This window comes from Pezoporus wallicus, unplaced genomic scaffold (assembly GCF_028554395.1).
Source record: "Pezoporus wallicus isolate ANWC-B61680 ecotype Strahan unplaced genomic scaffold, APGP_CSIRO_Pwel_v1 contig_8542, whole genome shotgun sequence".
In the NCBI taxonomy this organism is placed as follows: Eukaryota; Metazoa; Chordata; class Aves; order Psittaciformes; family Psittacidae; genus Pezoporus; species Pezoporus wallicus.
The window spans coordinates 2,616,746-2,630,562 of NW_026640148.1; the positions used below are offsets into that span (position 1 = coordinate 2,616,746).

Consider the following 13,817-nt stretch of genomic DNA (forward strand, 5'->3'; position numbering starts at 1 on the left):
ACGCATCTGATTAAAATACGCTTAATGTATTTAATTTTCCATTTCCATGTAATCCAAATCAGTTTATGGTGCTGGACAGCCTCTCTGCTTTCTAAACCTTTTCATACTTCTTTTTTTGTACACGTCTAAGCAGTGCCCAGGTTGCAGCAGACTTCCAGCCCCCTGTGAACTGGGGCTGAGTTGAATAAGTGACCCAAAAGGTAAAAAGCTATAGGATTCTTCAGCAACTGCTTCAACAATGAGAGATCCAGTCAAGATGTTTAATACAGCACAAAATAAGACTCTCCATACAATATTGCCTCCTAAGGATTATAAACTGTCAAAACGTATAGGAAGCTTGCTTTCTAGCTTTAAAGCAAGAGTTTAAATTATTTCTTAAGGAAAATTCTGTGGATCTGAAGGATCACTCTATTCTACATATCTTTATAGGAAAACACTCTGATAATAACTGGTATCTGTCAGTAAGAAACTGGGTTAAGGCTTCTAAAGCTGCTGAAGTGCACAGCAATTCATTTCCCCCGTCTGGCTGAAGCAGAGTACTCAATAATTCACAGCTTGCTCTGATCAGGCTCCAGCACAGGTGCTGCACCATCAAACCTTAGGCAAGCTACCTGCAACATGCCTGATCATCACAGGCAAAACATGCATAAAAGATGTGCAATGCCTGCCTCTACAGGATTTTTTATCGGTGATAACGCTAAATTGTAAAAGGAGCCCTGCTTTGAAAAGTTCTTTGCATTAGGAGTCCAACAGCTTCTAAGAATGCACAGAGAGGAAGAGGTGGGGTGTTAAGAGGAAAAGTGACAGACTGACCTATGAAAACAAAAATTACGTGATAGACCCACACTCCCTCTTACCAAAAGGTAATTCATTAAGCAGAGCACCCCAGAAGTTTGCTATGGCCACTCCTACTGCTAGTGAAAAATAGCAATTATTTCAAGAACAGAGGCTTTTTCATGGAATCCCAAACTGGTTTGGGTTGAAGGGACCTTAAAGCTCACTCAGCTCCAACCCCCTGCCATGGGCAGGGACACCTTCCACTAGAGAAGCTTGCTCCAAGGCCTGTCCAACCTGGCCTTGAACACTGCCAGGGATGGGGCATCCTCTGGGAACCATTTCTCTGAGCATTCCAGATATAAGAAAGAGTGGCAAAACTCACTCCTGACCACCAAGCATACTTACCAGGCTTGAATCCGTTTCACAACACTAAAGAAGCAAAGGCACCTGGGCATGCATTCACCCTCAGGTAATCAGCAGCTCACCAGAACATGGTAATTGCAAAACCTCAGTGAAAACTACTTGGCTTTTCATTAGGACAGTAAGGAGCAGCAGGCAAGGGCAGAAGCTGTTCTGCAGCTCAGGATGGGGTACACAGAGCCCCTGAGCCCAGAGCCTGCCTGGCAGAGCTGAGAAGTGCTGGGTTAATGCTTGAAAAGCAATGGCAGCCAATTAATTCACAGACAAAGCATGACACCAAGTTGCCTCTATTCATCATTTGATCTCTAAGACACAATGTACCCTACTGTTATTTCTTTATCAAATGCTTATATAAAGAATTGTACATTTAAAAACAATGTAATGGTTTTTTAAGCATTCCCAGAAATGGTTTTTACACTCCTCTGAACCCTGCTATTGCAGAACTACTGTTAGTGAGCCTGAATCCCAAGTGGTTTTAATTTATGGTGGCAGTTATATGGCAGTTTTAACCTTCTCTCCCTCGAAGAACAGGTACACCATGACTAAGCTGGGATGATGTCTGCACACTGAGTGGTCAGAAACATGGCATCACTCACCAGGCCCTAGAGAGCACTGCTACAAAGACCACTTCTAGTCCAATTCATCTTGAATACTGCTCCCTGACTGTGGATACTTGCACTTTGGATTTGTCATTTGCTAATGACAGCAACAGCCTACTTTCTGATTTCAAAGATGTGAGAGATCAGATACAGAAGGGCTGCTTTGTTAACTAAAAGCAACAGTGTGGCTGTAACTGTCCAGAAAAGGAACAGCTCAGAGGAACTGTGTCTACGCAATGGTCTTCTACCCACTGCCACCTGCACCGAGCCCCTGGAGGTGCCTGTGCAAACGAGGACCCCACAATGAGGAGCCAAACAAAACCAGGACATCCAGCAGCTCCTCTCTGTGGGATGGGGATGGATGAGCGGCAGCTCTATCCCAAGCCATGGGGCCGCTGCCCGGCATCAGGCGTCTCAGCAGCACACACACCGCTCGCATCCCTGCACGGCAACACATGGAGCTGCACTTGTTTGAGGGACTCCAGTATTTTTCAACAGTGATGCTCAGTAATAGAAATGTTCCTGATCCTCCTGGAGATTCCACCTCTAGGCAAGGGGCCAAGGTGATGTTACAAGGCCTCTGGCTGCCAAGAGACTAGCTCCTTTCAAGTTTCTGCCTGGCAAACAAGTACTACCTGCAGCAAGTTTTCTGCACAATGACAAAAGCAGAAAACGAAGTTAATGTGTCATGGATTACAAATCCATAGATTTGAGTGAATTAACTGAAGTTTTGTTTCTCCAAATCCGGTCACCAGATTGTTACGTTATACTCTGAAAATGCTCCACTTCTGGATGTAACAAATTGCTGACATGTACCTTTTATGGAAAAAAATAAAGTTTATAAGAAGTTGTTCACCCTCCATTCATATGTGAAAAATGTATCTTCTTGTGGGGATTCCATTCTGTATAGTACCTGGATTTGAGAGAAATGCATGGAATTCCTGTAAGTAACTATTACATTCAGAATTGCAAGTTATCAGAGTTTTCCAAACCCCACAGTAATCTGATCTTGGTAAACAATGCCTAAATGAATGCTACAGCTTTAATTAGACCGCCTAGAGGCTATGTATGGTTGCAACATACTGTGATAGTATGATTTAAGTGTATCACACAGGTCAAAATGCCAATCTAAATGACGAGCTGCCTTTGAAATCTGCAAGATACCACAAACCCCAAAATGATTAAGAAATCTTGGAATTCCTTCCATGTCTGGTTTTATAGTGAGCTTTAGCTACCCAAGGTTCAGCTCTGGAATGCACTCATCTCTTTGAGCAATGAGTTAAGGGTTGTAACTGCACCTTGGATACGGGCAGTTCTCTGCTGATGGTCGTACAGACCCACGTCCCCCACACTGTGCCCTTCACAGCACTGGAGCCATCAGCACACATAACATCAGTGCTCCACAGCCAGCACTTCAGACCGAGGCACACATGAATTGCTTGTCTGCTGCTGACTCCTGGTCCTCAGGAACAGTTTTCAGTTTACAGACAGCGAAGTTTGCAGGGAGAGCGCCAATTCACCAGGCAACTATTTACACATCCACTTATGAAAGATACCAGAAAAGCAAAGCTGATCAATAGTACATGCACTTCTGAGTGTCAAGAAAGCATTCAAAGCACCAACATTTCAGGCCCAGAAACAAAACAGTTACAACAATCTTTCAAATGTCTTTTGCTTACTATTAAAATACTTGAAGGAAATGGCTCGAATGATACTACAGAACCAGAAGGCCTTTGTCAACCAGCTTATTGTTATTTTGTAACTCTTTAATGATACATAAAAGGTTCAAACATCTTTGCTCTTTGGAGGCAGTTTGGGTAGTCAGCTAAAGATGGCCAGATGAAAGCTACAAAGAGAATGAAAACCAGTATTCAATGAGCAATGTGCAAGTTGCTCAAACTTATGACATACATAATCTATCTGCTGGTTACAGATGGTGCCTGGGGTACGTCCGATTAGCTCAAGACATGACAGTAGGAAATGGCTGGAACACAGCCTCCTCTCTCGAAGCATGAACCATACCCCAGAGTACATCTGGGATCAGGAGATTTTCACTGCAGCACCAGTGGCGTTCTGGGCTGGGACGTGTCCCTCACTCCAACAGCAAGACACAGGTAACAGAACAGCATAAAGACTTTCAGTTGCCCAGTGAGAAGTTCCCTCCTCACTACTGATCAGCTCAGTTGTTTGGACAATCCACAACCTCTCTGGCCTGTCCAGTGGACTACCTAATGTTTTTAATGCCTCATTTTGAGTACCTAACATCTCATACCTTATGCAACCATTCACTTCTGGCGGTCTATGTACAAACACTGTTCTCCATCTCCATTAGGGTACAAAAAGGGTAATTTTACACAATGTATGGAGGCTACAGCACCCTCCACACTTCTGTAGCTGTCATTAAAAAGCATTTTAGGGAAAAAAAAATATAAACTAAAAATTAAATGAACTCCTATGTAAACTAATGAACAGACAAAAGGATGGAACAAATCAAGGTATCAGAGTATTGCCAATACATTACCTTAATTAAGCAACTATTTTATTCAGAACATTAATATTGAAAGCAGTAAAGAAGTGTGAGAATAGCTCATAATCTGACAAGTATCTTAAATGTACAACACTTTATCCTACCACATAATAATGGTGACTAAGACATAATTTCCCTACTCGGTTCAGGACTCAGTCTCCACGCCTCTGCAATACACTATTACTTTTGAGATTAATGGGCCTGATCCCAAGATATGCCCAACTCCTACTGAAATTGATGCTTTGTGCATAAAAAGCAGGGGAATGCCTCTCCTCTCCTCCTTTTTTCTCTTCTTTTCAGTGTGTGTGGGGCGGCTGCTCTCTAGCGTAAAGAGAAAGGCAACCTACATTTCGCTGACAGAAAGGACACACACAACTAAGAGCTTATTTAAATAGAAAAAATGGCTAGCAATTTTAGTCCCATTCCCAAGCAGTAGTTCCAAATACTGAAGACTTGTGGGCAACAGTTCGGCACTCATACTTCACATGCTTTGCAATCCAGCCTCCAGTGAAACACCTCCTCCACACCAACTCAAAGCTCCTCATTTCCTCTGCTCTTATTGTCCTGTTGCCAATGGTATCAAGCTGAAATAATTTATTTCAGTAGAAATATTTCTTTCCCCTGTAAGCTTTGGTTCAGCACAACAGGGTCCTGGGACCTTCCACACAGATGGTGTAGGCAGAGGGTCTCTGTGCACCCCCAGGGGCAGACACGCTTCAGCAAGCAAAGCAAGCTGTGTGTGCACAAAGGCCATCCCTGCTGATTTAAGCACCCCTTCACACTACATGTTCCCTGGGAGCAGTCAGGGTTCTACAACTGAAACTTTCACTAGTTGTGGATATTCCGAACATGACATTTGTGCTCGTGGGCTCCTGAGAGCACAGCAGGACCACAGTGTATGCACATAACATGGAGAAAATATTTCTCTGTGGTTGACTGTTTACCAACAGCATTTGAGAGGAAAAAAAACAACAAAACCCCCTTGCAGGAAGACTTTGCAGCTTGCACTCCCGTGACCTTGGACTCCATTCTTGCCAATACGTGGCTGCTGAATGCCCTACCAAAAAAGTGAAATGCTAGCGCTTACAATGTGTTGCTGCAACGTTACCCTGACTCAAATCTAACTATAATTTCATTTGTACTATGCACACTAAAATGTTCAGAGCAATTCCCTGAAGGATTAGAACCTTGCTTCATTTCCTTAGCAATCTTTCCTGTCTGCTTTAAATAGTCCCAAAGCTCACAACTCATAAAAGGAATGTTTTCTAAGCTGAATTCCCTATTCAAATTCCAGTGGATGTAAGTGGTATCCAAACTATGTCTTAAGTTAGGAAAAAAAAACCCCAAAACAAACCTTGCTCCTCTGGTTTTCCTGTCAGTGTCCAAAGTGTCCTGAAACTTAGACTACGTTTTCAAATGAATTAATTTCTGTGTTCAGAAGATGGGCTATTCAGACACACCGTCTCCAAAGTGAGTTGTCTGAACTGCAGGTACAACTTCATTTATTGTATTGGAAATTCACTCATCATCAGTCTGGATTGAGTTATTTGATGGGATTGGCCCGATTTCCTCTTGTCATGAATTCTGCAGGGAGATTGGTTTTAAAACCTGGAAGACCTGCTTAAGGATGGGACAGAAAGAATCACTTCAAACACAAGTGCAAGCATGCAGCACTAGGACTAGTATTTTACATACTGTAACATCTAAATCAGGTGTTGAAAAAACATATATTTTCTAAGATGCAAAAGATACCAAACCACATTCAAAAGTAACAAAAAGGAGGTGAGAAACATCACTTGCAAGGTTCTGCTAATTTGTAGCTACCGTGGAACATGCTCATCCTCTTTGGTTAACCCCCAACACACTGCAGGGCTGTGAACTTCTACATCAAGTAACAGGTTATCCATGGAAAAAGGTGTCGTGTTCTTATGAACCCCAGAGGGCCCAGGAGATAAAAGTGACATCTAAGGCAGTTCCAGCAGCCAGGGAAAGGGCCTGTCCTGTCACCCCTTCCCATTCCAGCAAACCAAGTTTAAAGCCATCAAAACACCCCCAGAGGGGAGTACACATGTCCAGGACCAGCCCGGTCCAGGGAGGTACATGAGGCAGGGCTGTGGGTCAGCCCCCACACACAGCCTGACACAGAGCTGACTGTTTGCCTTTCCCACACATGTTCATTTAGTAAGGGGTCTGCGAAGAGACAGAGAGGCTGCTAGTGAGAAGAATTTCATTTTTAAGCCAAACTCCCATGGAGACATGCTACGACAGAGATTTATGGAGCCCGCCAGTCCTGGAGCAACACTGCTGCATCCTCAGCATGCCCAGTACAACTGGGACAGAGAAACATCCCCAAACTCTTACTAACACCAGCATTCTGCAGGCTTGGAGAAGGGCTACAGTGGCACCCTGGACTCCCTTTTGACTGTCAAACCCAGCAGAAGCTCTGCCATATCATTTACTCTGAGCTGCAAACCCGCTCAGGACTGCCAGAATCCAGCATCCTTCTCACACAGACATGGTGGTCATAACATTATAACCCTGAGGTACCAGGCACACAATGCCAAGGAAAAGGAAAAAAAAAAACAAAGTCTACAGTCAAAACTACATCACACTGAGCATCTTCCTCTTCTTGAAACAAAGACTGTTTATTTTGAGGGAAGCTGGAATAACAACCCAGTTTAATAATGGAAGAGCCCTATTACCTGTCAGTTTACCTTAAATATAATCCCAAATATGAAATTCCTGGTGTGAAAAGATACTCTAGAACTTCTATTATGCAAGTCAGGTGCTTACATGCCCCTCATGGAAGTGCATTACAATGCAGTTACAGTCTGGTAGAACAGGACTGCAATAGTCCATCCACCTTACAGAAGACACAGCTGCCTCTGAGGGATGCTTTGGGGAAAACTGAGCATATCTGATCAACACAACAGGCAAATCCCATCTTTGAACAATCAAAATCCTCTGACTCAAACCTCTACCATTCTTTTCTCTGCTCAAACACAAGCGTTTACAATTATCTTTGATAAGAATTATTTTGGAGGCCACTATTGCATCCTTTGCCAAGACAGGAAGACCCAAACTGGATGCCATGTAAATCTAACTCCAGTTCTCTTGCTCCCATTATTTAATTTCCCCATAACTTCTGAGGCCTTCCTCCAGTATAAAAGCTTTTCTAGCCTTTCTGAAAAGGACCCAGTTTACATTTGGATTTTTATCACCAATGCTGACATCCGGAATGGAAAGATTTGCAAAATAAGAGCAAACTCCTCTCTGACGAAACACTGGCTGAGGAAGAAACCAGCTGGTTTATCACAGGGAATTGAGGGGAGAGGGGCAAATATTACATAAGGCAAAATCTCTGCAAAGGACCCCTAAAGGTAACTAATTCAGAGTAAAGATGCCACACTTGTAATGCTTCTTTTGATTGCTGCTGGTAGGAAATTCCAATTGTTATTGCTATCCAGCCCCATGTAAGCACAATTACAGAGTATGATGATTTTCTGCAGAGCAAACTCCCACGAACTGTGGAATTTCATTATTAAAAGGAAAGATGCATTTATGTAAGCCACATTCCACTTCTAGTCTGTGTTTACATCCTTTAACATGGGAAGGATTTATCTGTCCATAAACTCATCACATTCAGTTCACCAGGCCCCCAGCACGTATAGGGTTGATTACCTAGCATGTATACAATCAACCCTTTGGACTATTAGTAAAGTCTTGCCATGAAGAGAAGTCCTTAGCCCTACCTCTAACATGTCTGCAGGAGTAGGCTCACATGCCCTGATAACCCCCGGTGTGGGAAGATGCTTCAAGTCTATTTTACTTCTGCAGTGTCATTGCATCCATGAGGCTTACACTGAGACAGGACAAACTCTTCATGAAACCTATTGCTCCTACTTCTGAAAACTGAGTGCCAGAAGCTCGTTTTCCCTTTGTAAGACGAATGTGGTATCTCTGCAACATTTTCCACATGTTCCTCCAAGCAAGATGATGCAGTGGAAGTTCATTCCCTTCCAGGGGGATCCAGCTTGCTTAGAAAAGTGCAAGGTATTTTTTCTAATCACTTGCCAACACTTGCTCAACACCACCATAGTCAGCAATGCTTAGAGACCTATTTACATCCCACCATCTCTCAGCTTTGCTTAGACAAGTCTTTTGCCTAGAAAACCTTATATCTGTAGAGGAACACATTCAAAACTATATGATGTACCTTGCCTTTAAGTCTTAACAATAATTTATGACTCAAATTTTTAAGTTACAGACATTTAAGTTGCTAAACTAACACAAAAGCCAAGCTGTAACCCCCAAATACTAAACGCTGATTTGGCACACGTGAAATAAGAAGTAGCACTTGAAGAGAAGTCTGCGTAAACCTTTCCGAAACTCCCAATACAGATGGGTTATCAAACGCAAACATTCCATACATTAGTATAGGCTAAAGTGCTCACACGTCTGCCGAGCAGTATTTCAGAGTTTGACAGTCATTCTGTAAATAAGAAAAAGGCATTAGCCCCATTTGTAAAAGGAAGACAGAGACCAGGGGGCTTTAAAGGATGTGAGCAAGACATACACAGTGCACACAGCCAGGCTGGGAAGGGAAAGCAGCTCTTTGAGGCTAAGCCCTGCATCACAAAGCCATGGTTTTTGTTCCTGCACAAAGTCCTACATTTTCTCTGCTCAAGTTTGATACATTTTGGTGGCAGCATTTTTCTGTTTGGAACTTCCAAATCTGCACAGTCACATTCTATTTGAAGCCTCCACCATTAAGTATGGTTAAAATGTGATTTTGACCTTGCAGCTGTGTAACCCAAGCACTCCATGTAATAGTGTCCTTTTTCACCTGAGAAACTAATCCATCCTGGGAGCATTCAGGCCCTACACAGATGTTTGCCAACTTCAAAGTCTAAGTCAGCAAAGAAAGAACCAAGATTTTTGCACCAAAGACATTAATAAAGTACTGCTTTATTTTGTATAGCCTGGCAGTCATTGCCCTTTGGCTGATACCTGTATTAGCAATATTCCATGCTTGTTCTAGCAGACGAGAGGGTGTTTTTTACACTATTCACTACCCCTTCTTTCCCACTCCCCAAAGACTCAAAAGGACTTCCCAGTCCCATTCTAAACAGCGCTGAGGAGACAGGGAGATGAAGTTCCCATCCTACATCTAAACCTAGACCATCACAATCCATTCTGATGGATCCTTTGTACAACTATACTTTGCATTTTGTAGAAATACCCAGCTCTCATTACTTCCTTCAACTCATCATACTGCAAAGGCTGAGCACCTTGTACAACTTAAAGAACTAAGAAGCTGTCAAGGCTCGACAACTGTCACAGTAGGCTTGACACAACCAGAGCTGACTCAGTGCAAGACACAACTCTGTCAGGCAACAGAAAAACAGAGAGAGCTAGAAAACCAAAACTGGAACAGTTCTGCTGTAGCAAAAAAAAACAATCAGCGTAACCACTTTTCCAAACCACCCTGCTCACCCAGACAAGCAAGAATCAAAATGGAGTTATTCAAAGGAGTGCAGTTAAAGGTGTTTTGGCTGCCCCATACAAACAGAGCTTAGATACAGAGTTTATTACTAACTATATTGAGTCTCTTCTGAGGGGAAGATTAAACTTCATAGTGCCTGGGGAGGCATGTCCTGCTTGCAAGGCACAGCTCTGACACAGGACAAGGTAAACCCTTAAAAGATGCAAGTTTCACTTTTTCAAACCCCCTTCAAGCAGCCACATCAGTTTGTTTCAGATGAGGAGACACTCAAAAACATCATAGATAAATAAGATAGATACCAACCCACTACAAAGCCACAGCTTTCCCCAAGACAGTCTGCAGGATGTGGGTTCTGACCTATTTTAAACGCTGATAACAGCATTTTTAAATTCTGGTGAATGCATTTTAAAACCTTTATAACCACACACAGAGAGAGAAGAAGAGCTTAAATGTAAGGTGAAAATTCAGCTTGCCATTTAAGTGCCCAATTAATACTATAATTCCTGTGCCCAGAGCCAAGCCTCCTCAATGGGAATGGTCCAGTGGAAGACTGAGGCTGTGCTGGCAGCTCTGGAGACGTGCTCTCACCTGCACTGCACTACCCAGCCTCGCTCTTATGCATGGACTGATTTTCTCCATATGTTTTTCGAAGTACGTACATTGGGTTGATTCAGCAACAAAACTGTTGACACGGGTTTTCTCTCCATTCTCTCCTCTGAAGCAGCTTCTTGAAAAAAGTCACAATACTTGTCATTATTAAACGGCAAAACCTGTTCACAGCAACTCCTTTGTTCTTAAACAGGGTATGAACAGCGAGCGCCGCCAAGCACTTCAAAGCGAGCAGGACAAGCGTTCCTCCCGGTTCTGCAGGTGTGTCGATGGGACAACTCCTATTCCCAACTGAGGACATTCTAGCCAGGACAAAGCACACGTTTAAGTAACCGTCATGGGCAGCGACCTTGCACACCCGCCTACGGGCACAACTGCTAGATCTGTTCCCCTTTCACACCCCTCCTTTCAGTCCCGAGATTAAACTGAGTAAGGAATCCGCAGACTCCCCAAAAACCCTACGCGACAGTTGCAATGTTAAAGGAACAAAGCCTACACCTATCGACAGGCAGCCTGCCTCGGAGCACCGACCCCACGGCAAACAGAACCCCTTTGTGTCTCTAGGAGGCAAGAACAAAGACAAGCTGCCTCCTCCGCAGGGACTCGCCCACCTCGGGCGAGCAGAGCCTCTGCCGACAGCAGCAGCGGGCGGGCGGCGCGACCCACCTTGGAGAGCTGCCTCCTGAGGCTGAAGCGCTGGACCATGGTCTGCCTCGGTGCCCGCACGAAGCGGTGCGCGGCGCGGGCATGGGGGAGGGCGGCAGCCGGCCGCGGTCAGCTCGGGCGGCGCATCCCGGGCTGCCGGCGGGGACCCCGGACCGCCCCGGGGCTGCTGCGGCTGCAGGGGCGCGCCGGAGAGCGGAGCGGAGAGCGAGGCGGGCGGTCCCCGCCTGCCGCTGCCGGGCACCGGACACACCCGCCCGGCCCCGCCCCGCGCGGCGCACCGGGCCCCGCCCGCCGCGGATCGGCTCGGGCAGCGGCGGGGCCGAGCACCGCGCCGGAGCCCAGGGGCCCGTCCCCGGTTTGGCCCGGACCGGCGAGGCGGGACCCGCAGGAAGGGGCGGGCGGGGCCCCAGCGGAAACAGCTCCAGCGCCAGGGCAGCACCGCGCTGGGACAATGGCACGGCCGGGCCAGGCTCCCGCCCGCACTGCAGCAAGTGAGGCTCAACTCTGCGCTGGGCTCCTTCTCAGAACACTTTCCGTGCTAATACAGACCGCTCGGTCCCCTCGTACCGGGCCTCAGTGTCCCAGTGACCACACAGAGCCAACAGCACAGGAAACCGGGAAAAACCTCCCACTGCCGGCAGAGCCCAGACCAGATGCTCAGGGGGTGCTGCATCGGTCTCCTCTCTGAACTGGATCAAGTATCTCATTCTGCAGTTTGACTGTATCGAGAAGCCTGGTGCACAGCACTGCATTCCTGATGCAGGAACTCCGTATCATTTTGAACAGACTCCATGTCTGGAAAGCTGCCACACTTACTGTAGTGAGACCACCGAGCCTGTCAGCATTCTTGTGACAACATCCACCCAGGGTGGAAAATAGCTTCTTCAACGAACTCTTGCCATCATCTCCTGGGCTTGTGTGTGTTTGTGTGTGTACAAAGATGCACCCAGTAACCAGTTTGCAGCTTGTGAAGGAAGTGCAGCATGGGAGACAAACGCCCACACAACTGCCCTAGAACGAGGGTAGCCAGGGAAGGCTTTATCTTCTGCATCTAAACTTTCCTGTTTCCTTGCTGACAGCAGGTACGGGCTAGATGTGGCAGCTCTGGGTAAACGCCCTCCCACCCTCAGGGCTTGGTGCCAGAAGCTCCAGGAGACCACCTGGTCCTTCCTCTGCCCATCACTTGGCACACCGAGTGCCTCCACTCATACATGGACACCCAGATCTCTCTTCCCCATCAGCTCGGAGTCTGGGCAAGACAGAGACAAGGGAAAGGAGCCAGCTGGCTCAACTGTAATGCACAGCAGACTGAGATGGAACTGGTAGATTAGCAGAACTGATGATAGTCGCATTCTCCTTTGCCTCTGTAGCAGAGGCCTCACAGTCAGCATTTCCAAACTGATTTTGATGATCTGCAGAGTTAATTAATGGCTCCTACTCTTATGCAGACACAAAAGCATCTTATTCCTCAGTCTCCTTTCACTGGGCTATCATTACTATTTTCCCTAATATTCTCCTCATACAGCAATTCATTCCTGTGAAATAGAGTAATCAGCAAATTGTTCTCTCTCTGCTCAGGAACATAAAACACTTTAACCATTCCAAATAGCTTCTGATCACACTAACACTTCTGAAGCTGCCTATAATATATAGCACCTCTAAAGGCACAGACTAAAGAAGCAATGTGTGAGACATACTACACTTCTGAAGAGATATTCTAAGCACCTTAGTGCATCCAAATTCCTAGAAGCAACGGCATTAAATTATATACAGATGTATAAGTACACAAAAACATGTCATATATAGGCAATCGAGTACATCTGAGTATTTAGCAAATATTGGAACAATGCAAGTAGTAAAGTAAAAGAAAGCTTTCTGTATGCAAAGCAGTATAAACTGTGGTAGTAAACAACCAGCAGGATGTTGTGTAACATAAAGGGAAGAAATGGTGGAAAAATGAGGAAGTACTTTATATTTACGCTAAGTGAGCAGGCACTCCAGCGTCATTTATCAACAGAATGTCCACACGCGAGAATCCCAGAGTTTTAACCTACTTCCACCTGAGGTGCTGTCTTCATGGCTTTAAAACTTCAAGAAGTCTCCTGAAGAAATCAATATTTCCTCCCTGATGTTTTCTTTTTCGGGAGGGGAGGGTGCGCAATCGCCTGCTCAGTTTACTGCTGAAACAGGACATTTTTAGTAGCAGCACTTTTATGGTAAACAGAGATGATGCAATTAAGGTTGGTGCAAGAGGCTCTACCCTCTTCTCCCAGTTTATACAAATCCAAAATACTTGCAGCAGAATTCAGGGCCTTATTAAGAGCTTTGCCACAAGTCTGGCCAAAAGGAGCATAAAAGCAGCATGTGCTGCACAGTCACCCAAGCAGACACAAGGCAGGGACTCTGCCGGCAGCTCTGCCTCCACTGAACGGAGGCTCCCTCAAATCATGCCCATGTGGGAGCTTGTCCCCAACACAGGCAAGGCTTGGAGCAAATGACAGCACATTCCAAAGACAACAGGAGAAACTGCTGCCAGCTACTGCTTCACCACCACACTGCCTTTGTGTGAATCAATCCACATGAAGTGCAGCCACCTCTGCAGTGAAATGCTGTTCTAGGCAGAGCAGCACCCCACATAGACGAAACCTCAATTTCCTCCTCTTGCAAAACAAATACTGCAAGTAAAACCTAGGTAAGGAGTCTGAGAAAAAAA

At 45.4% G+C, this 13,817-nt stretch overlaps 1 protein-coding gene across 8 annotated transcripts in view; it reads right to left on the bottom strand.

Annotated features, from left to right (window-relative positions):
* Window positions 1–13,817, bottom strand: part of TMCC1 (transmembrane and coiled-coil domain family 1) — an 82,463-nt gene that overhangs the window by 38,490 nt on the left and 30,156 nt on the right. The window contains exon 1 of one of the 8 annotated variants that reach the window (XM_057417720.1): window positions 11,105–11,249. The exons of the other annotated variants lie outside the window; for them this stretch is intronic. Within the exon in view, the coding sequence (XP_057273703.1) occupies window positions 11,105–11,143 (39 nt within the window). The 5' untranslated portion in view covers window positions 11,144–11,249. Of the gene's footprint in view, window positions 1–11,104; window positions 11,250–13,817 lie in introns of those variants that run through there. 8 annotated transcript variants of the gene reach the window in all.